General features: G+C 40.3%; 1 protein-coding gene across 2 annotated transcripts in view; it reads right to left on the bottom strand.

Annotated features, from left to right (window-relative positions):
• Nucleotides 1-225: 225 nt before the first annotated feature.
• The window catches only part of LOC122467576 (transmembrane protein 202-like), a 29,334-nt gene continuing 1,942 nt past the window's right edge, over nt 226-27,617 (bottom strand). The window contains exons 1-5 of one of the 2 annotated variants that reach the window (XM_043553969.1): nt 9,362-11,323; nt 8,886-9,141; nt 1,605-1,754; nt 1,144-1,275; nt 226-673 (exon numbers count right to left, since the gene is read on the bottom strand). In XM_043553969.1, coding sequence (XP_043409904.1) covers nt 477-673; nt 1,144-1,275; nt 1,605-1,754; nt 8,886-9,141; nt 9,362-9,499 — 873 coding nt within the window. In that variant the 5' untranslated portion in view covers nt 9,500-11,323 and the 3' untranslated portion in view covers nt 226-476. Of the gene's footprint in view, nt 674-1,143; nt 1,276-1,604; nt 1,755-8,885; nt 9,142-9,361; nt 11,324-27,617 lie in introns of those variants that run through there. The other variant, XM_043553970.1, reaches the window with a different exon arrangement.

A 27,617-nucleotide genomic window follows, 5' to 3' on the forward strand; every position in this document is an offset into this window, starting at 1 on the left:
CTCTCTCTCTGCCCCTCCCCCGTTCATGCTCTGTCTCTCTCTGTCCCAAAAATAAATTTTAAAAGTTGGAAAAAAAAAAGAAATTTTTTCTTGGGGAGCCTGGATGGCTCAGTTGGCTAAGTGCCTGACTTTGGCTCAGGTCATGATCTCACAGTTAGTGATCGCGAGCCCTGCATCAGGCTCCATGCTGATGGTGCGGAGCCTGCTTGGGATTGTCTCTCTGCCCCTCTCATTCTCTCTCTCTCAAAAATAAATAAACTTAAAAATTTTTTTTCTTAAGTGGATTTTTATTATTTTCTTTACATTTCTATAATACATATTTTGGATCCAGTGCACACAAAAGATAGCTTTACTGCTATCTCCTTCAATAGCATGGACATGACATTAAGAGAGTTTCCTAGAATCTACACAATCATTTCCAACTCAGCCTCTCTTCCGTTTTTAAAACAAGCAGTAGTTGGGTTTTCCTATCACCATCACGGTTCTGCTTCAGGGGCTGTTTTCTCTTCCTCAGTTGGAGCTTCCATATCAGACCTTAACCCTTCATCTTCAGCAGGTAATTCTTTGGTCACTGGACCAACCCCCAGCCTTGACTTCTCCGTGGGACTCGCGGTGACATTTTGATCAAGGGGAGGAAATCTGAAAGTTATATAGTTGAGGAGGGACATGATCCCTAAAGGAGGAGAAGAATTTGAGGTGAGTTTCAGTAGACAGATGGTCTTTTGGCTTTCAAAATTCTTAGTGATGCTTTAGAAGAGGTTCTAAAGACCTCTTCTTAGTGAAGCCAACCCTTCTCTCCCCCAGCACAGTTACTTTACCCTCCTGTGCTCCCATTGCATTATCTCACATGGTGAAGACAAAGCTTGAACCTCCTAGATTCAAATGATAGTTCCACAACTTTCTGTGTGATCTTAGGCAAGTCAGTCAACCTGTGCCTGCCTCAGTTAATGGTAGAACAGGTTACTAAATCCAGGTTTCCAGACTTCAAAATCCATACTTTCTTTGCCATACCACTCTGCCTCTCCATGTATAAATGTTCCAGATAGGAACAGTCATTTCTTCTATTTCTCCTAAATTCTACCTTGCCTTCAAGAAGTGGTTTCTTCTGCTATCCTTCTAGCATAAGACAGGGGACTGACTCACCAGAAAACGTGAATAAGCAGTCACTCCACCAATTAATATGATAGGCCCATAGGAGATCTGGCTCCAAGGCATCCTTAGTATGCCTGTAAACCTGTGCCAGAAACAGGATAAGGCAGAGGAGCAAGGAGATGGCTAGGACCAAAAGAAAAGATGTCACAACCCATCAGTGTCTTCAGTCTTCCTTGACCACGCCCCCCCCCAAGTCTTCTTCTACCTCCACGCCATATGCACAGCAAGATTAAAATTGACCAATATGGGAAAGAGAAAGGGGCCTCTCCCTTCCCCCTGGTATAAGTCAGTTAAAGTGTGTTTTATGCAGTAAGACAGGGCCGGAAGCTGGCAACTTGATGTGATACTGAAGAAGAGGAAAGGGACAAGAAAAGAGAATAAAAGCCCCATAGAGAAACTTGATTCATTTGACAGTTTTACCCTGGCATTTCCCTGCCAGTCTAGGTCTGTACCTGAGATGAAGCTCAGTATGGATACCTTCAGATCGAAGTTGGTGGTCGTACTTCCTCTTCTAGGCAGGCAAGAGCTGATGAGCCAGCCAAGGGCAACGAGTATGGAGAAGATAGAGATGAGGAAGAAAGTCCTGGAATATTGAAGGTAATCTGCCAAGGAGAATGAGAAAGGAAAGGCTTGGGTAGTCCAGCAGGGGGCCAGCAGGGTCTGGGTAGTCCAGCAGGGTTTTCTTAAGAAAACCAGATAGAGTCTTAGAAAAGGGCGTGAGGACTAGGGAGGATGAAACAGAGCTTACTATGTGGCGTCCAGGGCATAAATAAGGATCTTATTTCCCAGCTTTTCTTTTTAATTTTTCAAGTTTATTTATTTATTTTTGAAAGAGAGAGAGAGAGAGAGGGAGAGAGAGAGAGAGAGAGAGAGTACATGCATGGGAAGGGCAGAGAGAGAGAAAGAGAATCCCAAGCAGGCTCTGAGCTATCAGCGCTGAGTCCCACATGGGGCTAGAACTGTGAGATCATGACCCGAGCTGAAATGAAGAGTCAGACACTTAACTGACTGAGCCACCCAGGTTCCCGTTTCCCAGCTTTTCATTGATACTTGGAATTTATTTACTGTGAAGGCAAAGCCTTCATTATAAAACTAAACATACAAATAGTTCTGGGTGCGTTAACACATTAACCTAGATGTAAACTAGCTTATAGGAGACATGACTCTAACATCACAACACAGATTAAAACATTTTCTTGTTCCTAATTCTAATTCTAAAAGTAATACATGGGGGCATCTGAGTGGGTCAGTCGGTTAAGCATACGACTTCGGCTCAGGTCATGATCTCACAGTTCGTGGGTTCGAGCCCTGCCTGGGGCTCTGTGCTAACAGCTCAGAGCCTGGAGCCTGCTTCAGATTCTGTGTCTCCCACTCTCTCTGCCCCTCCCCTGCTTGTGCTCTGTCTCTCGAAAATAAATAAACATTAAAAAATTTTTTTAAATAAATAAAAGTAATACATGTTCAATATAAGGAAGAAAATCAGCCGCAAGCCCACTACCTAGAGGCAGCTACTACTGCTAGCATTTTATGTTATTTCTTTCCGGTATTTTTCTACCCTCTGTACTGAGTGGATATGATACTGCATATCAAGTGAATTTTTTCTTAAGATTATATGGTAAGATTATCCTCCAAATCACCTGTTGTAAACATCATTTTCATTTTTTTTAATTTTTAAAAATGTTTATTTATTTATTTTTGAGAGAGAGAGCAAGGCTCAAGCCCACGAACCATGAGATCAAGACCTGAGCTGAAATCGAGAGCTGGTTACTTAACTGAGGCACCCAGGCACCCCTGTATACATCATTTTTAATGGCTACCAAGGAGCTTATCATATTAACATATTTTACTTAATGACTTAACTGTTTTTGGACGGGTAGTTTGTTTCTATTTGTTTTTTCTCTTCCAAGTAGATCTGGCTTGTACAGGCCTTATCTTGCATTTGACCACAAAACGACGTCCCATTTACTTGAACTCCTCTCTTGTAAGATTTCAAGCCTGAATTTTCGGGATTGTAGGAATTTCAATCCCTAAAAATATCTTTCTTTTTTTTTTTTCTTTCCTGAGAGTCCCTCAAGGTCCTGCGTCACATTTGCTCAGGGACAGGCCTGCTAACATCCTTTTGTTCCAAAGCCCTTACCCAAATGCCATAACGCCACTTCTTTCATCTCCTGGCTCAAGATCTCTGCTCTCTGCAGATTGGATGTTGGTAAGAGAGAAGGGGCATGCTAAACATTACTTTTTCCTAACATCTCCCTAATATCAAGCAGATCCTTCCCTTAACTCCCACAGCAATGTTTTAAGATACATGCACCTGATGTTTATAGCAGCGTTACCTACAATAGCCAAATTATGAAAACCGCCCAAGTGTCAAGTATCTATCGATTGATGAATGAATAAAGAAGATGTGGTATGTATGTATGCATACACACACACACACACACACACACACAGCAGAATATTACTTAGCCATAACAAGGAATGAAATCTTGCCATTTGCAATGACATGGATGGAGCTAGAGAGTATTATGTTAAGTGAAATTAGTCAGAGAAAGAAAAATACCATATGATTTCACTCACATGTGGAATTTAAGAGACAAAACAAACAAGAAAAGAGAAGCGAAGAGGCAAACGAAGAAATAGACTCTTAACTATGGAGAATAAATGGATGGTTACCAGAGAGGAGGTAGTTGGGCGATGGATTAAATAGGTGACGGGGATTAAGGAGTGCTCTTGTTGTGATGAACACCGGGTGATGTATGGAAGTGACGAATCACTAGATTGTACACCTGAAACTAATATTATGATGTATTTTAACTAACTGGAATTTAAATAAAAACTTGGGAAAAAAAAGAAATAGAGGATAACACACAATTGCGAGTAAATATAGTTCTTCTGAGATACTGCAGACCCTGCAATGTCTTCAGTATCCTTTAGGGGGTGCCTCCTTGTCTAGCTTTTTTCCTTTCTTAAGCCAGATGGGCTTTACCACTAAAAGTTCTCTCAGAACTTTTATGTCTGAGAATCACAGTCCGGCTTCCAGGTAACCCAGAGAGAAGAAAATATGTTAAAGCTTATCCCAATTTAAGATTTGACTCTTAAGTTTTACTTCGTTCTCTAGAACTCACCACTTACATCATCAATAATAGGAAAGTCCATGAAAAGAAACCACACCCCTACCCACAGAGGTGAGTTGTTCTGTGGCCCAAACAAATTAGCCACATTAAAACATGATGACCCCAAAGCAACACATTTTCTGAAACCTGGGTTTCAGAACTAGCAGGATATGTAGCCAGTAAGAACCATCAGCCTACATTGAGTTTCATGAAGCCCAGCGTGATAGGCATCGTTCATGGTATTTAGCCCACTGCCCCCAACTAGACCTAGCAGCCCTTGCCTATATGACTATAGCTAATTGGACCAAGGAATGGGCTCTGACCCATATTGGACTAATTTGATTCTTATGCTTGGAAATTTGGATTTGAGACTGATTCATGTTAATTTCCTCTTTTGCTTGTTTGAGCCAAGAAGATACAAAGCTAGACTGGGATCTCACTTTTTAGGATTTGTACACTAACAAGAGAAACTGAGCTGTAGTGATAAAACAAAGTGTAAACTAAGATGAGTGACAATGCAGCTCTAGAGAGACTGAGTGACTGGCAGGCTTGATTTTCTTCATCAGAGACCCCAGTCTTGTCTGGAATTTCCTAAGGTACAGCAAACTTCCTGCCTTTGGGAGTCTATGAGATTCTTCTGAATAAATAAGTTCACTCTATAGCTTATACTAGTTCAAATGAAATCTGATCATTAAAACACAAAAGTGCACTAAGATACTCGGTGTAAGTTCTGTCTAAGATATGTTACAGCCCAGCCTTTCCTCCACCATGAGAGGAAGAATTGACTTCATGTTTTTCTTACAATCTTCTCCATTTTGGCTCCTTATCTCCTGAAACCACATGAACAAGATCACTCACAACTCCAAAGGAACAACTGAAGATTTGCAGCATAGAATAATCTCACCCCAAAAGGAAGCAAGTCTACTAGTAATAATTATATACAACTAATTATCTGACCAAACTAAACACTTAACTCCATAGTATAAAATGGCTGCACATTTGGTTAACTTCATAGTTTTTTTCCTAATTCATTGAACAAAACAAAACAAACATCCTAAAGCTGAATTCAAGTCTCCATCTCCTATAAAACCAAAAGCTATTTCAGCTTTTAAACATCAGTTTTTACAGCAGCTTACTTGTCAAAGTTTCAAAGATCTTAGGACCTAAGTTACAAAAGGCCCTACTTGTCAGTAAGAAGTTTTGGTCCAGGGAAAGAGAAGTGCCCTAGATATAAGGAACACCCACGTAGGTGACATGTATCAAAACACTGCTGAAGATTTCCTTAGTAATATTCTTTTATGGCCGTAGGTTGCAGGAATAGCAAGGCAAACCTCCCAGTTTGCTAAAGGCAATGAAGCTAATGCCCTGGGAAGAGAGGGGATGTCATTCTCAATTTGGAGAGGAAGAAGCCCACATCACGCGAAAAGCTTGATAAGATCCTTGCTGGTGTTCTCAGGATAATCCCAGTCAGTGATTCTGTACTTCAGAGCACCATCAGGTAAGACATAAAAGCTACCAAGACTGGAAGGGATACTACCATACTGGAAAGCAGTAATGATTCTCAGTGAATTGGGAACACTCACCATTCAGTAGTTCGGGCTGGGCAAGATCTCCTTCTATTGTTATGAAAGTAAAACTTGGTCCAGGAGGTTTTGGAAAGTGAGAGGGCCAGGGCTATAAGCCACCTTGCTCTTGTGAACAAATAAGCTTAGTTAACACTAGATTCTCTTTTCCTTTACAGCTGTTGACACTCTGGAAGGAATCAATGGGGAAGCCAAGATGACGTGAGAAGAAAGAAGCATAGGAGAGAAGCCAGCCATAGGAAAAGCTAAGCACCTAGTACTCAGCTGTGCCAAAGAGATTTGGGGGTGGGATTCCTCTTACTGCACCCTGGGTCCTTCAGCAAAAATCAAAGCCAGAATAGGGAGACAGTGCTCCAAAAGGGCTAGCTCCTTTTAACTATGAAGGAGCCAGACTGAGTGCAGGTGGGGTGTGGCTATGGATTTTGAGAATGAAGAAGGTGCTGCTGAGGAGTCAGCCCACTTATTTAGTCAGATCTAAACCTCCATGTTGTTGCCATAAGGCCAAGACAAAATTTTTATTCCAGTCACATAAGGCCAAGACAAAACTTCCCCAGCCTCATGGAAAAGAAGGTGGTTTTGGAATGGAAAAGATGGAGACCTAGCACCTGGGAGAGGAGGCTGTGAAATCAACTTAGGATTTAGGTTCCTCACACAGCTTGGCCTTGTTTATTGTGCAATGGTTCTCAGGCCCTGGCTCCGGAGGGTCCACTGCTTTGACTAAAAGACCTAATCTTCTTTCTCCACAGTCTTCCAAATGGTCCAACCTACTCTCTATGGCAAAACATTCCTTTATATTATGGTTTGATCTCACCTATGCTACAGGGGAGTTAACAGAAGGGTCTGTTCCACACTTGAGACCTAGAATAAAAGTGAAGGATGGTGTCCCCTACTCCCCACCCCTTCTCCATTCTGTTAGCAACTGCTACAGCAGAGAGGCTATCAATCATCTAGAACCAGGTGAAATCAGAGGCAGAGGCACAATGGCCTAATGTAACTCCACAACAGAGGAACATGAACACACACATTCTTGAGCCCATCTTAGAGAGTCCCCATGAAACTCACAGAAATGACATTACTGCTTTCCAGTAGGGTAGTATTCTTTCCAGTCTTGGTAGCTTTTATATCCTACCTGATGGTGCTCTGAAGTCAAGAATCATTGACTGGGATCATCCTGAAAACACCTTTCCATGGGAAAGGGGGCTAAATTCTTGCAATTAGTAGGTAAAAGTTTAAAGTTCTTGAATTTGGACAATAGTGTTTTGGGCAGTAATAACATAACAGATTAGTGAGAGCTGAACACACTCATGACGTTTGGGAAATTCATTATGAGAACTGCGGACTACTTACTGATCCTAGAATTAGAACTTAGTTAACGTTGCAAACAGGATAGATACTTGACTTAAAATTGTGTACTTAAAGGACTCAGTTGACCACCTCTAAATCATTAACAGTTGGCCTCATAGGTAATATCCAGGTTCTGAGAAATAAACTATTTGCTACTGTAAGTGACAAAATTCCAAGACTCTCATTCATTAAAATTTTAATAATCTTCAAGTCCTAAATTTTAACCTGGGCATGATTACATAAATATTGCAGTTTAATTTTTATGCCTGTATCTTTTACTCCATTTCTCTTGAAATGGAATTTGTGAGTGTAAATCTCTGGATACACATAATCATATTGCTTTGGTTATAGCCATTTACATGGTCCCCAGTGTATATGAGAGTGTCCAGCATTGTGTATCATCATTTAAAAATCTCTGCTAATGTCGCGTTTGAAAAATCTTATCTTACTGTTCATTTGATTTGCCTTTCTTTAATGATTTATTATGGTTAAAATAGTTTTACCTATGTTTACTAAACATTTTTAGTTTTTGTTCTGTGAATTGTCTGGTTATCAAGAATTTATTTGAGGGGCGCCTGGGTGGCTCAGTTGATTGGGCAACCAACTTCAGCTCAGGTCATGAACTCATGGTTCATAGGTTCGAGCCCCGCATCGGGCTCTGTGCTGACAGCTCAGAGCCTGGAGCCTGCTTCGGATTCTGTGTCTCCTCTCTCTCTGCCCCTCCCCCACTTGTGCTCTGTCTCTCTCTATCAAAAATAAATAAAATATTTTAAAAATTAAAAAAAAGAATTTATTTGAGTATTTGCCTTTTTATTAATAATATACATTTTAAAATATTAAGGCCATTAGCCTTTTATCTTTCATATTTGTTGCAAATATTTTCTTTAGTTTTTCTTTTAAGTTGAAGGTGCACTTGAATTGTCTGCCTGCCTTTGATTTTAGTTCCTTCTCAAGATCTTGTGTTTGGGTCCTGCCCTTGAGTTCCACATGTCATAGATGCTCCAGCTCAGGTCTGAGCCTAGGTGCAACCCCTCCAACCCCACATCCAGCATCTGGAGCCTCTGCTTATCTCTATCTCTTGTGGATAATGGGAAAACTGTTTCATGTAGTTCTGTCTTTCCTCTAAGTGTTGCTTCTGATTGAAAAACTCATGCACATGGTATCTTCTAGCCCTAGAAACTTATTTTTCAATGTTTTATATTGCATTTTCAGATCTGCTTAAGTTCACATAAAATTTGACATTAATAATTTACTCTAAATAGCTAGCATTTGTTATACACCCTTAGCTGACATGCATTTACATTCTCTTCTACTGTTGGCAGAAGAACACACTGACCTTAAAAGTTAAATCTGATGGAGGCTGAGACACCTTGCTTTGTTTCCCGGTTATGATCAATTACATCTATTTCTGCAAGTGATGTTAGAATACCAACCATACTGCTTCACAGGGACAGCTTATAAAGGCCCAATGGGTTCTTCCCAGAAAGTAAAGAGAGTATCAACTACTGAGTTGGGAAAGGTTACACTGAGAACACCAAAGAAAAGGATGGCTACATTCACAATTTGGCTGAAATCCATCCTGGACTTGGAGAGGTGAGGGCAAAGAGATCTTGGAGGAGGAAAGATGAAGGGCCAACATGGCAGAAAGCTCTGGAACTGTGGGGCCTGTGGTGTTTAATTTGGTGGAACTCACAGGGTGGTTTGGGTGTGTGGCTCCAGCACAGCTCATAGTTGCATGTGATCCAGAGTCCTGCGTAGAGCTCAAAGCCATTCTTGGTCACCAGGAACCTCACCCAGTTCAGTGGGGACATGCAGATCACCATTAGGAAACCAAAACCACACAGGCTGCCACAGAACGTTCGGATGTAGATGTGTGTCTGATTCACATGCTGCTGCCGCCTCTGGGGTGGCATTGAGGCATTCGGATATTTGTTGACGGGGAGGGTAGGCTACAAGGATGAGGGAAATATTGCCTACCCAAAAAGATAATCATTGATCCCCAGGGGCTCCTACTCATCTCTACCTTAAGTGTCTCCATGTGGGCTTGATCTGTGGCTGTCTATCCCTACCCAGGGTGATCTTTTCTCTTTCTTTAGGATACTCTATCTAGACCCACCTTTAAGTAAGTCTTCTTCCTCCCATCTGACCTACAATTAGGTACCTCCTCACCCTTTGGTAGTGCCGGTTCCCCTTAATTTTGGGAACCTTAGGATTATAGAAGGTCAAGGCCATTTGTTCCCTGCTCTCCATCTTGGCAGCCAGTTCGCTTTGTAACTGCCACGGAATTTGTCTCAGCACCTCCCACATGTGCTGGCAGCATCAAAACAGGCCAGAACCCATGGCACAGATTCCATGTCCGTTTGATATTCTGGGTCTAATCAGATCAGGAACAAATCATCACATTTTAATCAAGTGCATGCATATGTGATGCTCCCACCTCTCCCTTCTCTGACCCTTTCAACTCCTTCATTAAATAAATCCACAAATATTTTGTCAGCAGTTGCTGTGTGTCAGGCTTTGTCTTAGGTCCTGGGATATAAAGATGAATAAGACACAGTTCCCTAATAGCCAATAAAAAAGTTAACTCAGGTGTCTTCGGGACTCCATAGCTTGTGGTTAGAATTCAAGATTACAAGTAGCCTGGCATTCATGGTCTTGCCCCAACACTAAGTGGAAGGCCCTGGGTGTGTCTCATTAGGCTCACGAACCAGTCTGTCAGCCATAGATCATCATGCAGTATTCCCCTCCCCACCCCACCCCCCACCTTTTCTTCCTTTCTTGCTCGAGTACCTTCTCTTCAATGCCTTCTCATGAAGCCATTCAAGGGTGCTACGGTCCTGCCACTGCCAGTGCTGACAGGGCCCACTGTGAAAATGCCAGCATCCCCAGCGCAGGGGGCTACCAGCCTGCGTGCTGAAAGCTACCATTCTCAATACTGCAGCAGTGTTGGGTTCTATGTGAAAGCAAGAATAGCCTTTCCCTGTTTCCACAGCCAGCACAGCTTGTGCCCAGAGTAGCTCAAAGTCTTCTTTTCAAATAATTCTCTCAGTGTTGCTCCTAACTCCTCACAAGGGCTCAAAAGCAGTCCAAGATGCTGAACAGACACCATCCTGTTCCACATTATGGACATTTATTCAAATAAATGACCAGCTGTATTGCCAGCTCTTGTTTTCCATGAACAGATAAACTCCGATTCCTAAATTTGGGCTGAATTAGAATGCCCTATCACCCATTTCTCCCAGCATACCCTCTCCTCGCCCGCCCAAGCCTGTCGAAACCTATACTTTGTTAGCTGGTGGGAACACCTGGCAGTTAGCTTGTTTATGTCCATGCTTTAGCATGAAGCCCTCCCTCTCCAAAAGTGTTATTTGACTCTCTGTCTACCAGAACTTAGCCTAGCACCTGGAAAGAATAGTATTTAATGTTAAATGAATAAATGAACAATATATTTTTAAATAAAGGACAGAGGTTGGTACAGAGGACAGAATGGTTAACATTTTCAGGGGAAATTTAGGAAAGATTTATTGGAAGAGGTGATGTATTAATTGGATTTCCAGCTAAGGAATATTCCAGGTGATAGAGGTGATAGGGCACTGAGGCAAAGAGAATGATATGTCTCAAGGCAGGAAACCATGGACAGCATGAGGTTCTTGGGACATTAGAAGCAATGTGGTTCTACTAGGTACAAACTCAAAGGTGAGGGTTGAAGGGTGCAGATATCAGCAAGAGCTAGATCACAAAGAGTCCTTTAGGCTATGCTATGCAATTATATTGTGAAGTCTCAATTGCTGTAATACGCTAGTGCCACTGGAGTGATTATAGGAAAGACTTTTCCATTTGCAGCAAACTGGCTGTACAGCATGACTGTTAGATGCGCACTCAGGCCTAGGGAGCTAGACATAGGCATTGAATACACAGGCCTACCTTTCGGTCCCCATTCTAGCACTTACTTAAGTAGTTCCAATACTCATGGTTAGGTTACTTGGGGCAGTTTCCTTAACCTCACTGAACATCAGTTTCTTAATCTCTAAAACTGGGTTAATATTCATTCCTGCCTCATTAGAATTTTTGTGAGGATTAAATGAGATGATATGCATAAAGCTCTTAGCACAGTGCCTTCATACGTGCTCAGTAAATACTATTATTATTTATTTTTTTATAAAGCATTTTTTAAATGTTTTATTCATTTTTTGAGGGAGAGAGAGTGTGAGTAGGGGAAGGGCAGAGAGAGGAAGACAGAGGATCTGAAGCGGGCTCTGTGCTGACAAGCTGACAGGCTGACAGCAGCGAGCCCGATGTGGGGCTCCAACTCATGAACCACAAGATGATGACCTGAGCCAAAGTTGGACACTCAACCGACTGAGCCACCCAGGCGCCCCTGTTTTTTTTTTTTTTTAAGTTTATTTTATTTTTTAGTAATCTCTACACCCAATGTGGGGCTCAAACTCATGACCCCAAGATCAAGAGTCATTTTGTGAACAGTGTCTGATTGGCAAATGATGCAACCCTCCAGCTGTTGAAGGAACAGGTTGGGCAGTACTGGACAAAAGGCAGGATGTTCTTGGCCTGCTGGGAACTTGCTAGGGCCCGGATGCATATGACAAAACATTATTCATGCATCACTGGTGACTGGGTATATTGCCACTTCCCCCACTTTAAAAAGCAATTTGGAAAAAATAAAATAAATGAAATAAAATAAAATAAAATAAAAAGCAATTTGGGGTCCCCTGCCTATTTGGCAGCCACTGCCCCAGAGCCTGCAGGGTCCAGGAGGAGCATAGCTCAAGCCAGTGGATCTTGAGTCTCCAACACCAACCCAACACAATGTGGAGTTGCTGCAGAAACCAGAGTATGGGGGCTATTTAGGCTCCCAGTCCCTCCCTGCAGAAGCCTGGAGCTCTGCTCTTGCACTGATGCCCTTCATTGTGGAACTGGCGCAAGCTGGTTAAGGACTCAATCTCTGATAAAACAATTGGACTGATGTGAATGCAGTTTTGGAAAAACACGTGGACGATGTATACTGTAACATTCCACCACAGCAGCCAGTGAACCAGCGGAGGCACTGGCAGAGGCAGGCCCTGCTCCTGGGCCCCATGCTGACCTCGCAGAGGTCCTCCAGTGGGGGAATGAAAAGCCAGGCCCCCACCATGGGATACTGAGAAGAAGAAAAAGCTGCTGGGAAGCTGCTAGCAAAAGACATACTCTGGGAAAAACTGGCTTATGGAAATCATTAGTAAAGGAGACAAAATTTGGATGACAAAACATATAACATCCAGGAACTGAAAAATGATGCTGAAAACACACAGGCCTCTCCTTTTCATTTAACCCTAGAAATACTGGGGGGGGGGGGCACCTGGGTGGCTAAGTCAGGTAAACATCTGATTTCGGCTCAGGTCATAATCTCACAGTTTGTGAGTTCGAGTCCCTCGTCAGGCTCTGCACTGACAGCTCAGGGCCTGGAGTCTGCTTCGGATTCTGTGTGTGTCTCTCTCTGCCCCTCCCCTGCTTGTGTGCTTGCTCTCTCGCTCTCTCTCTCTCAAAAATAAAAATAAACATTTAAAAAAAAACGCTAGAAATATTGGGTAAAAGGAACTTCACACAGATCATGCCACAAGTCACAATGGTAAAGCACAAGGCATCGTCACATGCTTGAGAGCAACGCCCTATCACGGTAGCAGAAGGGCGTTCCTTCCCCTGGATATGTGCATGTTTGACAAATACAATACATGATATTTCACGAGAGGATTTTCTACAGAAGAATTAAGCAAAATGTGAGAGACAAAGTATATGCCATTGCTAGCCTGGCACACTGGTGCTTAAAGCATGCTAGGTCCTTCCACAAAAGTATTCTTGTGAAAGCATCCCCTTGCTTCTCTTCAAGTTGCTCTGGAGGACTATTAAAGAAAATTCGACAAGTGAATTTTTATATAGTCCACCCATCTTTACAGCACAATAATTTCCATTATCTGTGTATATTCAATCATGAAGAAAAAGAACTTAAAATAATTTCATGGCCTTGCAAAAAAAAAAAAAGCAGTTTGGTTAAAAGAAAATAGAGTAACATGTTTGTGACCTTACAGTAGGCCAAGAATTGTTTTTAAACAAGACTTCTGGGGCGCCTGGGTGGCTCAGTCGGTTAAGCATCCGACTTCAGCTCAGGTCATGATCTCACAGTCTGTGAGTTCGAGCCCCGCATTGGACTCTGTGCTGACGGCTCAGAGCCTGGAGTCTGCTTCAGATTCTGTGTCTCCCTCTCTCTCTGCCCCTCCCCTGCTCATGCTCTGTCTCCCTCTGTCTCAAAAATAACTAAAAACATTAAACATTTTAAAAAAATAAACAGGACTTCTATTCACCAAAAGATACCACTGAGAGTGTAAAAAGGCAATCCATAGAGTGGGGTAAGATATTTTCAATATGTGTATCTAAAAAAAAACTCATAGCAAGAATACAATGAAGAATTCTTACAAATAAATGAGAGAGGCAACCTAATAGAAAAAATGAGCAAAGTCCTTAACTGATGTTTTGCCAGAATAAAAACATATACATATGTAACATAAAAAAGTGCTCAGATTCATTAGTCATGAGGGAAATGCAAATTCAGACCGTAATGCGATATCACTACACATCCACCAGAATGACTCAAATGGAAAACTGTTGGCAACTATGTAGAACAACCGGAACCCTCATACACTTCTGTTGGGAGCGTAAATTGGTATGTTCACTGAAAAACTGCTTGGCGGTATCTGCTGGAGCCGAATAGATACATGTCCTTCTCATTTTAGGTAGGCATGCAACAGAAAAAAGTGTCCACATGTCCACCAAAAGATATGTATTACAATGCTCATAGCAGCACTTGTCATAATAGCCCCAAATTGGCAACTACCCAATTGCCCATCAAGAGAAGAAGGGAGGGGCGCCTGGGTGGCTCAGTCGGTTAAGCGTCCGACTTCAGCTCAGGTCATGATCTCACACTCTGTGAGTTCGAGCCCCATGTCGGGCTCTGTGCTGACAGCTCAGAGCCTGGAGCCCGCTTCAGATTCTGTGTCTCCCCCTCTCTCTGCCCCTCCCCTGCTCATGCTCTGTTTCTCTCTGTCTCAAGAATAAATAAAAACATTAAAAAAAATTAAAAAGAGAAGAATGGAAAAATCATGGTACATTCATACAATGAAATACTATGTAGCAATATAAATAATCTACAAGCACAGAAGCAATATGGATGAATCTCATCGACACAATGTTGAGCAAAAGAAGCCAGATACAAAAGACTGAATATGTATGATTCCATTTATATGAAGTACAAAACAGGCAAAATCTGTGTTGTCAGAAGTCAGAAATTCCCTTGGGAGGAAGATGACTGGGGACTAGGAGGGGACACTAAGGGGACTTTGGGGTGCTGGAAATGTTCTATTTCTTGATCTGGGCGTTGATTACCATTCTATATGTATACTATACTTTAATAAAAAGCTAAAATATAAAATCAAGAATCTTAAAAATGTTATCATTTGTCTTAGTAATTTCACCTCTAGAAATCTAGGAAATAAATATTAGTTTTATAGCTTGTTGATAAAACCTCTTATCTGCTAGGAACAGTACTAGGTGCTTTACATATGTTAACCCACTTGTTTTTGTGAATCACATTTTTCCATTTCATCTTCTAATTTGTTACTGCTGACATATAAATAAGTTATTTTATAGTATTTAAAGTAAGTATTTTATAGGACCATTTGACTGAATTACTTTAATTCCAATAATTCCTTTGGATAATTCTCTTGGATTTTCTAAGTAAACATCATATCGACTCCAAATAATAACAATTCTCTCTTCCTTGACAAAACTTGCCTTATTGGATTGATTGGACCCTCCAAAACAATGTTTATGAAGTGTAGTAGGCATCCTTATTTTACTCTTGACTTTAATGGAACTGCTTGTATTCCTTTTTGTTTCATATGTATATTCATTTTTGTGTTAGTTTCATTCTATTTCTGTTTTGCCAAGATTTAACGTTTAGAATGGCCGTATCAAATACTTTCTTAACCTCTAGAACATGGTCTTTCTCTCTTAGTCTATACATTTCCTAATGTTTATCTAAGTTTGCATTACAGTAATTAAATGTTTGTATAAGATACATTATTCTTTTTTGCAGATTTTTATTTAAGTTCTAGTTGGTTAACATATAGTGCAATACTGGTTTCAGGAGTAGAATTTAGTGATTCATCATTTACATATAACACTCAGTGCTCATCACAACAAATCCCCTCCTTAATACACATCACCCATTTAGCTCATCCCCCACTCACCTCCCTCCATCAACCCTCAATTTGTTCTCTATAGTTAAGAGTCTCTCATGATTTGGTTCCCTCTATTTTTCCCTCTTCTCATATGTTCAGTTGTTTTGTTTCTTAAATTCCACGTTGGGTGAAATCATATGGTATTTGTCTTTCTCTGACTTATTTTGCTTAGCATAATACACTGTAGCTCCATCCACATCACTGCAAATGGCAAGATTTCATTCTTTTTTTTTTTTAATTTTTTTTCAACGTTTATTTATTTTTGGGACAGAGAGAGACAGAGCATGAACGGGGGAGGGGCAGAGAGAGAGGGAGACACAGAATTGGAAATAGGCTCCAGGCTCTGAGCCATCAGCCCAGAGCCCGACGCGGGGCTCGAACTCACGGACCGCAAGATCGTGACCTGGCTGAAGTCAGATGCTTAACCGACTGCACCACCCAGGCGCCCCAAGATTTCATTCTTTTTGATGGCTGAGTAGTGTTCCATTATGTATATATACCACATCTACTTTATCCATTCATCAGTTGATGGACAGTTGGGCTCTTCCATAGTTTGGCTATTATTGATAATGCTGCAATAAATGTTGGGGTGCATGCATGGACCCTTTCAAATCTGTATTTTTGTATCCTTTGGGTAAATACCTAGTAGTGTAATTGCTGGGTTGTAAGATAGTTATATTTTTAACTTTTTGAGGAACCTCCACACTATTTTCCAGAGTGGCTGCACCAGTTTGTGTTCCCATGAACAGGGTAAGAGGGTTCCTCTTTCTCCTCAACCACACCAAAATTTGTTGTTTCCTGTGTTGTTAATTTTAGCCATTCTGACAGGTGTGAGGTGGTGGTTTTGATTTGTGTTTCCCTCATGATGAGTGATACTGAGAATACTGAGAATCTTTTAATGTGTCTGTTAGCCATCTGGATGTCTTCTTTGGAAAAACATCTATTCATGTCTTCTGCCCATTTCTGAATTGGATTATTTGTTTTTTGGGTGTTGAGTTTGATAAGTTTTTTACAGATTTTGGATACTAACCATTTATCAGATATGTCATTTGCAAATATCTTCTCCCATTCCATAGGCTTCCTTTTAGTTTTGTTGGTTGTTTCCTTTGCTGTGCAGAAGCTTTTTATCTTGATGAGGTCCCAATAGTTCATGTTTGCTTCTGTTTCCCTTGCCTTCTGAGACAGTGTCTAGTAAGAAGTTGCTATGGCCAAGGTTAAAGTTGCCTGTGTTCTCTAGGATTTTGATGATTTCCTATCTCACATTGAGGTCTTTCATCCATTTTGAATTAATTTTTGCGTATGGTGTAAGAAAGTGGTCCAGTTTCATTATTTTGCATGTCGCTGTACAGTTTTCCCAACACCATTTTTTCCATTGGATATTCTTTCCTGCTTTGTCAAAGATTACTTGACTGTGTGGTTGTGGGTCCATTTCTGGGTTTTCTGTTCTGTTCCATTGATCAATGTGTCTCTTTTTGTGCCAGTACCATACGTCTTGATTACTACAGCTTTGTAATATAGCTTGAAGTGCAGAATCATGATGCCTCCAGCTTTGCTTTTCTGTTTTAGGATTGTTTTGGCTATTTGGGGTCTTTTGTGGTTCCATACAAATTTGAGGATTGTTTGTTCTAGCTCTGTGAAAAATGCCAGTGGTATTTTGACAGGGATTACACTAAATGTGTAGATTGCTTTGGGTAGTATAGACATTTTAACAATGTTTGTTCTTCCAATCCATGAGCATGGAAAGTTTTCCCATTTTTTGTGTGGTCTTCAATTTCTTTCACAAGTGTTCTATAGTTTTCAGAGTACAGATCTTTTACTTCTTTGATTAGGTTTATTCCTAGGTATCTTATTGTTTTGGGTGCAATTGTAAATGGGATTGATTCCTTGATTTCTTTTTCTGCTGCTTCATTACTGGGGAATAAAAATGCAACAGATTTCTGTACATTGATTTTATATCCTGTGACTTTGCTGAATTCATATATTAGTTCTAGCAACTAATGTTTTTTGTGGAGTCTTTCAGGTTTTCTACACAGAGTAGAAATGTCATGTCATCTGTGAACAGTGAATGTTTCACTTCTATGCTAACAAACAGGGGCAATCTGTAAGAATAGATTAATTCCTAGAAACATACAAACTACCAAAACTGAAACAGGAAGAAACAGAAAATTTGAACAGACCTATAAACAGCAAAGATACTGAATCAGTAATTAAAAAATCTCCCAGCAAACAAAAGCCCAGGGACAGATGGCTTCCCAGGGAAATTCTACCAGACATTTAAAAAAGAGTCAATACCTATTTTACTCAAACTGTTCCAAAAAATTGAAACAGAAGGAAAACTCCCAAATTCTTTCTACAAGGCCAGCATTACCTTGATTCCAAAACCAGACAAAGACCCCACCAAAAAGAAGAATTTATAGGCCAATATCCCCAATGAACATGGATGCAAACATTCTCAAGATACTAGCAAATCGAGTTAAACAGTACATTAAAAGAAATTATTCATCATGATGAGGTGGGATTTATTCCTGTGCTGCAGGGGTGGTTCAATATTTGCAAATCAGTCAACATAATACACCACATTAGTAAAAGAATAAGAACCATATGATCCTCTCAATAGATGGAGAAAAAGCATATGACAAAATACAGCACCCATTCTTGATAAAAACCCTTAACAAAGTAGGTAGAGATGGAACATAACTCAAGATCATAAAATCCATATATGAAAGATCCACAGCTAATATCATCCTCAATGGGGAAAGACTGCGAGCTTTTCCCCTAAGGTCAGGAACAAGACAGGGATGTCCACTCTCACCATTACTATTTAACATAGTACTAGAAGTCTTAGCCTCAACAATGAGACAACAAAAAGAAATAAAAGACATCTGTTATTCTTCTGATATACTTCTAGGAGTATTTGTTTTTATAGTTGACCCAAGAATTATTCAGAATTTTAAAAATATAAACACGTTTAGATTTTTTTTCCAGTTTTAATATATTATGGTCAAAGAACATGTCCTATAAATTCTACTTCTTCCTTCTCATCACAAGGAAAAAAATGTAACTATGTATGCTGATGGATGTTAACTGGACTATTGTAATGACCATTTTGCAATAATACAAATATCAAATCATTAAGTTATGCACCTAAAACTAATGTTATATGTCAATTATACCTCAAAAAATGAAAAAAAAAGTCCCACTTTTTGGAACTTAGTAATATTTGAGGTTTTTTGAGTTTTCTCAATGTTCTATAGACATTTTAAATTTTTTTTAAGTTTATTTATGCATTTTGAGCGGGGAAGAGGCAGAGGGAGAGGGAGAGAGATAATCCAAAGCAGACTCTAGGCTGACAGCGCAGAGCCCAATGTGGGGCTTGAACTGACGAACTGTGAGATCATGACCTGGGCTGACACTAGGAGTTGGACGTTTAACCACCCAGGCGCCCCGGTCTTATTGATATTTAAATACAATGTATAAAGGTGTGTGTGTGTGTGTGTGTGTGTGTGTGTGTGATATCTTCTTCATTGATTTATCTGTCAACAGACACTTAGATTGCTTCCCTATTCTGGCTATTGTAAATAATGCTGTGATAAATATAGGGGTGCACATATATTCTCAAATTAGTGCTTTCATTTTCTTTGAGTAAATACCCAGTAATGGAATTATTGGATCACATAGTATTTCTATTTAAAAACTTTTGAGGAAGCTCTATACTGTTTTCCACAGTGGCTGTAGCGATTTATATTCCCACTAACAGAGCACAAGGGTTCCCTTTTCTCCACATCCTTGCAAACACTTGTTATTTATCTTTTTTTTATTTTAGCCATTTGACAGGTGTAAGGTGATATCTCATTGTGGTTTTGATTTTGCATTTCCCTGATGATTAGTGATGTTGAGCATCTTTTCATGTGTCTGTTGGAAATCTGTATATCTTCTTTGGAAAGATCGCTATTCAAGTCCTCTGCCCATTTTTAAATCACATTGTTTTTTAGTGTTGAGTTGTATAATTTCTTTATACATTTTGAATATAAATTCCTTATCAGATATATCATTTGCAAATATCTTCTCCCATTCAGTAGATTGTCTTTTTGTTTTGTTGATGGTTTCCTTCACTGTACAGAAGCTTTTTATTTTGATGTTGTCCCAATAGTTTATTTTTGCTTTTGTTTCCCTTACTTTTGGAGACATGTCTAGTAAGAAGTTGCAATGGCTGACATCAAATAGATTACTGCCTATGTTTTCTTCTAGGATTTTTATGGTTTCAGTTCTCACATATAGGTCTTTCATCCCTTTTGAGCTTATTTTTGTGTATGGTATTAGGAAGTGGTCCAGTTTCATTCTTTTCCACATAGCTGTCCAGATTTCCCAGCACCATTTATTGAGGAGACTGTCTTTTTCCCATTATATATTTTTGCCTACTTTGTCATAGATTGACATTTTGGTACCATTTTAAATGTCTCTAATTGGGGTGCTTGGGTGGCTCAGTCGGTTAAGTAAGTGTCTGACTTCAGCTCAGGTCATGATCTCATGGTTTGTGAGTTCAAGTCCCATGTTGGGCTCTGTGCTGACAGTGCAGAGCCTGCTTCAGATTCTCTCTCCCTCTTTGTGCCCCTCTCACTTTTCTGTCAGAAAAAAAAAAACTTAAAAAAATAAATGTCTTCTATCAACATTTAGACGGTTCTTTGCACAATCTGAGTCTTTGTCTCTGATTAGCGGAATTTAACCTATTTACATATGTGATGATAGTTTAGATTGATTCGGCTTAGTCCTATCCTCATTCTTTGTATTTTCTGTTAAATACATATTCTTATTTCCTCCTCTTTCCCTCTTATTTGCCAGAATGATCCAGTTTTCTTTCATCTTTTTCTTTTTCTATAATGACATGTATGTCATGTATGCTGTTTCTGTCTTGCTAGATCTTACCAATTTCATTATACATATATTTACAATTAAGTTTAAGATATTAACAGTAGCAATGAAAGGATAACACTAATATTGAAAAAGATTGATTAAATGAGCATTTTCACACATTACTGGTGAGAATGTCAATATTTATCCCATGTTTCCAAGAATTTACAGAGAGTGAGAGGGAATTATATGGCTTAAGCCAGGAAAGGCCTAGGACTGTGGTCAATCTCATCCAAGGTACAGAACTGAAGGATGAAACTTCCAAGTGAAAACAAGGTATTAATGGTGGGATAGGATGAAAATAGATGCTGGCTTGGCAACCAAAATCCTCAATGATGGTCATTGTAGTATTGCTTATAAGTGAGAAAATTTGGAAGCAACCTAAATGTGCATTAATGGGAACTGACTAATTAATTATGGAAGCTTCACAATTATGGAACTTTAACCATTCAATTCAAATGTCCTTATCTATAAACTGAGAATAATAAGAGCATCTACATATATCAAACATAAAGTTATCATGAGGCTTAAATAAGTTAACATAGGTAGAGCCCTTAGAATGGTGTCCAGCACATGATAAGTATGTTAGTGCATGTTAGCTACCATTATTATTATTATTATTATTATTTCGCTTTTAAAAACAGAATATTACAGGGAGTAGAGGGAGGGGAAATTGGATGAAGGTGGCCAAAGGCACAAACTTCCAGTTATAAGAAATAAATCCTAGGGTTGCAATGTACAATATGTTGACTAAAGTTAATACTGCTGTATGATATATATGAAAGTCATTAAGGGAGTAGATCCTAAGAGTTCTCATGACAAGGGAAAAAAAAATATATTATATGTATCTATATGAGATGATGGACATTAACTAAACTTATTGTGGTAATCATTGCATGATATATATGTCATTATGCCATACAACCTAAACTTATAGAGTGCTGTATGTAAGTATGTCTCTATAAAACTGGGGGACCCCCCCTAGAATATTAGCTTTTACATAATATATTGGTTTTTAGGGGCGCCTGGGTGGCGCAGTCAGTTAAGCGTCCGACTTCAGCCAGGTCACGATCTCGCGGTCCGTGAGTTCGAGCCCCGCGTCAGGCTCTGGGCTGATGGCTCAGAGCCTGGAGCCTGTTTCCGATTCTGTGTCTCCCTCTCTCTCTGCCCCTCCCCCATTCATGCTCTGTCTCTCTCTGTCCCAAAAATAAATAAAAAGTTGGAAAAAAATTTTTTTTAATATATTGGTTTTAAAAAATATTTTATTTAAATTCCAGTTAACATACAGTGCAAATATTAGTTTCAGGTGTACCATATAGTGATTCAGCACTTCCATACAACAGCCGGTACTCATCACAAGTGCACTCCTTAGGGGCGCCTGGGTGGCGCAGTCGGTTAAGCGTCCGAAGTCAGGCTCTGGGCTGATGGCTCAGAGCCTGGAGCCTGTTTCCGATTCTGTGTCTCCTTCTCTCTCTGCCCCTCCCCCGTTCATGCTCTGTCTCTCTCTGTCCCAAAGGTAAATGAACGTTGAAAAAAAAATTAAAAAAACAAACAAACAAGTGCACTCCTTAATCCCCATCACCTATATAACCCAATCCCCCCCCTCCCCACCTCACCTCCAGTAACCATCAGTTTGTTCTCTATGGTTAAGAAGTCTGTTTCTTGGTTTGCCTCTCTTTTTTTCTCTTTGCTCATTTGTTTTGTTTCTTAAGTTCTACGTATGAGTGAAATCATATGGTATTTGCCTTTCTCTGACTTATTTCACTTGTCATAATACATTGTTAACTGAAAGATGAGAGCATGGCAATAGTTATATCACGCTCTCATTTTTTGTTGTTAGAGATTATGGATGTATGCGCATAGAAAATGGTCTTATACAGAAATAACCATACATACTTTGTCATATATATGGTTTCAGCTCAGGTCATGATCTCACAGTTTGTGAGTTTGAGCCCCACATCGGGCTCTGTGCTGTCAGCCTGAAGTCTGTTTGGGATTATCTCTCTCCCTCTCCCCACCCCTCTCAAAATAAATAAATAAACTTAAAAGAAAATGTCTATAGGACATTGAGAAAAACTGTCAAAAACCAAATATTACTAAGTTCCAAAAAGTGGAATTCTTTTTTTTTTCATTTTTTGAGATATAACTAACATACAACATTAGTTTAGGTGTACAACTTCATGATTTGATATTTGTATTATTGCAAAATGATCATCACAATAGTCTGGTTAACATCATCAGCATAGTTACATTTTTTTTTCTTGTGATGAGAAGGAAAAAGTAGAATTCTTACAGGACATGTTCTTAGACCATAAAATATTAAAACCAGAAAAATATAAACATGTGTATATATTTTTAAAATTGCACATATATATTTATAAATTTGTACTAAAGTGCCAGTAGTCTTTATCTTTCTGGCTTAAAAAAAATTTTTTTTAATGTTTATTATTTATTTTTGAGAGAGAGTGCACGCACAAGTGGGGGTGGGGCAGAGAGAGGGCGACACAGGATTAGAAGCAGGCTCCAGGCTCTCAGCTGTTGGCACAGAGCCTGATGTGGGGCTTGAACTCACGAACTGTGAGATCATGAGCTGAGCTGAAGTTGGACGCTTAACCGACTGAGCCACCCAGGTGCCCCTATCTTTCTGGCTTTTATGTGGTCCCTTAGCACTTAAAAGAGCTCAAAAGCATGAAATATGCCCTGGGAAGGGTATAAACATTGGGGAGGATGATGGTGAACCCAGCAGATCAGGTGGTTGGGTCATGAGGTATTCTGTAATTCCTGTGTAGCTGAGTTTGTGAACTGAGAGTCATCCTTCTACATACAATATTGTGCTTTTTGAATTTTAAAAAATAAATATATATTGCTTTTATAATAAAGTAATGACAGTCATTACCTCCCCATAGAGTCCCTTCTAAGTGAATCTATTCCTTCACTAGCATCTGTTCAAAGATGGGAGTTTTGATCATCTGTGGGTTAGATGACTGCCATGTCTTACCAATAGCCACAGCTGTTATGATCAAGAATGACATCTCTTCCTAGCGGGACTAATCATATCCTGTCTCTGGAGAACTGAAAACTGGAATACTGAGGGAATAAATTAGGGAGATAAGGAGAATGAAACAGATGCAGGGGTGGAGATGAGAGTCTGGATGGGTCCTGAGAGACCACAGGGTAACCTTGATTCCTAATAGATATTACTGCCTATTTGACCTTGGCTATAGCTACCTTCTTATGTCTAGATGCTTGTGAAGATGATTAACTCCCCGCTGTTAAGCTAGTTGGCATTTTCTTCCTCACAACTAATAGAACTCTGATACGAATAGTAAGTGTTTAACCTTTTGCACGTAGAACATGAAGAATCATTTTAATTTTTGAAGCATTCTTATATTACGTATTATCACTCATAGTAATTGGAAGGATCACTGTTTACTTGACCTTTGACTGCATGGAAGAGCTCTAATTACCTCATAATTACTTGTGTGTTCACTTGTTTTGTTTTGTTTTTTTAATTTTTTCTTTGAACGTTTTTATTTATTTTTGAGACAGAGAGAGACAGAGCATGAACGGGGGAGGGTCACAGAGAGAGGGAGACACAGAATCTGAAACAGGCTCCAGGCTCTGAGCTGTCAGCACAGAGCCTGACGCGGGGCTCGAACTCATGGACCGTGAGATCATGACCTGAGCCGAAGTTGGACACTCAACCGACCGAGCCACCCAGGCGCCCCATGTGTGTGTTCACTTGTTGAATTTGAACAATTCTTTATCCTTCCACTGGCCTCCTCCCACTATCTGCCTAATGTGGACTCAAGGAAGGTTAACGGATTTTATTGTTTTCCTAAGCAAACTTTAGGAAGTCAGCTGTCAAGGGAGAGAAAAATTGGCCAAACACAGTGACTTTATTACTTGCATCGTTGCTTCTTTCTAGCTCTAAAGTTAATTGAAAGTTGCCATGCACATTCAAATTCAATGATCGTCCCTTTCTAGAATAAGGCAGCGGGCTAAGAACAAGATGTAGGCTTAGTGGACTCCATGATTAAACCGCATTCAATTCCCAGGAGACTAGATGACTGCAGGCATTTCCAGAGGCACAATCCAGTGGGGTAGAGAGAGTCCCAGTTAGGAAGGCCACACATCTGTGGTCTGGTTCCAGCCTTACCACTCTCTGGCTATATTTGCAGCTGGTTGGGTAACTGCAATATAAAAAATTATTGGTGTGCCTACTGCATGAAAAGCACTGTATTATGTGTATCAAGGAATGGATTTTGTCATTTGACAAAAATTTACTGAGCACTTACAATGTACATTCACTGTGCTAAGTGCTGGAAGTTTCACTATGAACAACATCCTATTCTTGTTCTTGAGGAATAGCACTTCAACTTTACCTCGCTGGTTCTCAGTTCTTTTATCTTAAATGAGAAGTAACTTAGATAATTTCGAAGATCATATCTAGGTCTAAACATTTATGCCTCCCAGAATTCTCCCCTAGATCTCTGTATCCCTTTTGGGAGTGCCAAGGGGGTTGTTCTGTTGTTTTAATTCAAGCAAACATTTACAAAAGAGGATTAAATAGTTTTCAAACATACATTACGAACAGTAAATATATACTGTTTGTAGATCAGATTTCAAACATACACTATAGTATGTATCTAACCATGCATAGGTTTGTATGTTTGAAAACTATATATTGGTTTTTTTCCCAAACAGCATATATTGATTTGAGTTCAGTAATGTAATGTCTCTCCCTAAGATCTTTGTTAAGAGTTGAATCTCTCTCTGGAATTTCATGAATGCTTGATCTTTATTCATGATAGTATGAGGCCAGGAGCAGAATATTCAAACCATTGAATTTTGGCCAACTGCCTAATGTGGTTATAACCCAAGTCCCTATGGAAGAGACATGCTGAGGATACTCCAGGCCAAGGAACACTGTAGCCAGGGCCTTGACCCAGATCTTGAATGAATACTCTACACAGGTGAGCTAGGCATTACTACCTTGGGGCCACAGGATTCCTTCTGCCTAGCCTACATCCTGCATCATGTCCCACTCCTCCCTTCTTCTGGACACCTCCTGACTCCTCTCTCCAGTTCTCTCCCAAATGGGAGGAAGCCCCAGGGCATTTTCTGTGGCAGAAAAATTCAAAGAAGGATAATCAATCCCAGGATGGAAAAAAAATCCAAGAGAAAGATCCAAAAGGCACTCCCAACAGAAGTAAGACATTTTAACTGTGCTCTTACCACAAAGAGGTCTACCCATAGCATGTGATATTGGACATTTTGGAAATCTGATTCACAGTAATATGCCAGTAATGTTTTCTGAAGTCAAACGTTAATAGATGGCCAAAGAACAGGGGTTTGCGCTCTAGGTTTCTTGGAGTCTATAGCCTATTAGTCAAGGAAGGAGAATAGACCCAGGCAGGAGGAGAATGGGAAGAAGGCAAGGAAATGAGTGATAAATTTTAGGGCCAACTGGGAAATTCCAGTGGGCAAAGGGTCTGAATGATTTTCTCTAAAGGACTTACATAACTAGTTTAAGGTTTCATTGGTGCCCCACCTCCCTAAAGGGGGTTTCAGATTATGTCTGTGGTTATGGCCAGCATGAGCATTTATAACCACTGAGGCTCCAGGCATAAAGGCCTAAGAGATCAGACTGGAGCCAAGATAATCCTAGGCCAGAGAAGCCATCAGGTTGCCTGGAGCAGGATGCAGTTTAAGCAAAAGGGGTCCCTATTGAAAAGGCCTTAAACACCACAAAATGATCCTAACTATATAAATTTGCCCTTTTTTGGTCTAAAAATCCCAACATCAGAGGCTGCTGCCCCAACCTGGATAGGATTTCTGATGTTTTCCCATGAGTTTATCTGACCTAGATGTAAGCTTAAAGTAGGCAAAAGCCTTAATCAAATAGTGCCTATGGTAAAGGGGAAACTAACATTTTTATCAGTATTTCTCTTCATGCACTATTGAGTCTGGACAAACAGAACTGGTCACACCCCCATAGTACTCCAGATTCCTCAGAGATCTCTGCCTAGGTTCATTCTCTTCATTCAAAAATATTCATTAAGTGTCTGTGAGCCAGACACTGTTCTAGGACCTTCTGGATCCTAAATCAAACAAATTAGATGAAGTTCTCCTCAAATTTGTAGCCCTTCTCCACGGACTGCTTTTCGTCTACACATTGAAATTCTGACTATCTTTAAAAAGTTAATACAAATGCTTCCTCATTTATTCATTCTTTCAACAAATATCTGTTGAACACTTACCACATGCAGAATCCTGGCTCAGGCAGTAAGGATACCACTGTGAAAAAGATACCACTCACTCAGCATGTGGTTTGTGGGGGACACCAACAAGTAAAGAAGATAAAGTGACAGTGCCATAAAGAAGCACCCAAAAGGAAGTGATGTCTGAGTGCTTCTCAAAGTTTCTCATAGCACATGTAGGAGAGGGCTCTTAGCTGGAGGTGACTGGCTAGGATGCCTAGCTGCCCCAGGCTCTGCCTGGCCACCCTAAGGATTGAGAGGATCACTGTCTCAGCACACTTGTACCCCAGTCACAGCATACATGCTGGTCTGGTCTAGGCAAAGGCCTGAAGGGTAAGTAGATGCGAAACTGTAGAAAAGATATTCAGAGTCCTGTAGGTGTTCATTTAACAAGTCTTTATCGAGCTATGTGCTAGACACTGTGCCTGGGGCTAGGAATACAGCAGTGAACACAGAACCTGTGCTTAAGGAGCTTTTACTCTAGCAGAGAAGACAGACAAATGGACAAGCAATTACGATACTATGACATAAGTGCTCTAATGGAGATAAGCTCAAAGGGTTATGGGATTTTACCCAAGTCTGAGAAGTCAGAGATTTACAGGATAGTAAAAATGTAAGTTTAGACCTTCAAGTAGGTGGAGTGTGAGTGGGAGGTGGGAAAGGCATTCCAAGAAGAGAGTATGGTAAAAGTGAGATAATCATGGCAAATCTCCTTTTGCTATCCCCATAAGCCCTATCCTTAATACAGGTTCCCCACTATCTAAAAGTAGAGCATTCCTGGGGCTCCTGGGTGGCTCAGTCGGTTAAGTGTCCGACTTTTGGTTTTGGCTCAGGTCATGATCTCATGGTTTGTGAGTTCGAGCCCTGCGTCGGGCTCTGTGCTGCGTCGGGCTCTGTGTTCTCGGGATTCTCTCTCTCCCTCTCTGCCCCTCCCCCGCACCCTCTCTCTCCCTCTCTCTCTCTCTC

The sequence above is a fragment of the Prionailurus bengalensis genome, chromosome B3 (assembly GCF_016509475.1).
Source record: "Prionailurus bengalensis isolate Pbe53 chromosome B3, Fcat_Pben_1.1_paternal_pri, whole genome shotgun sequence".
Classification (NCBI taxonomy): Eukaryota; Metazoa; Chordata; class Mammalia; order Carnivora; family Felidae; genus Prionailurus; species Prionailurus bengalensis.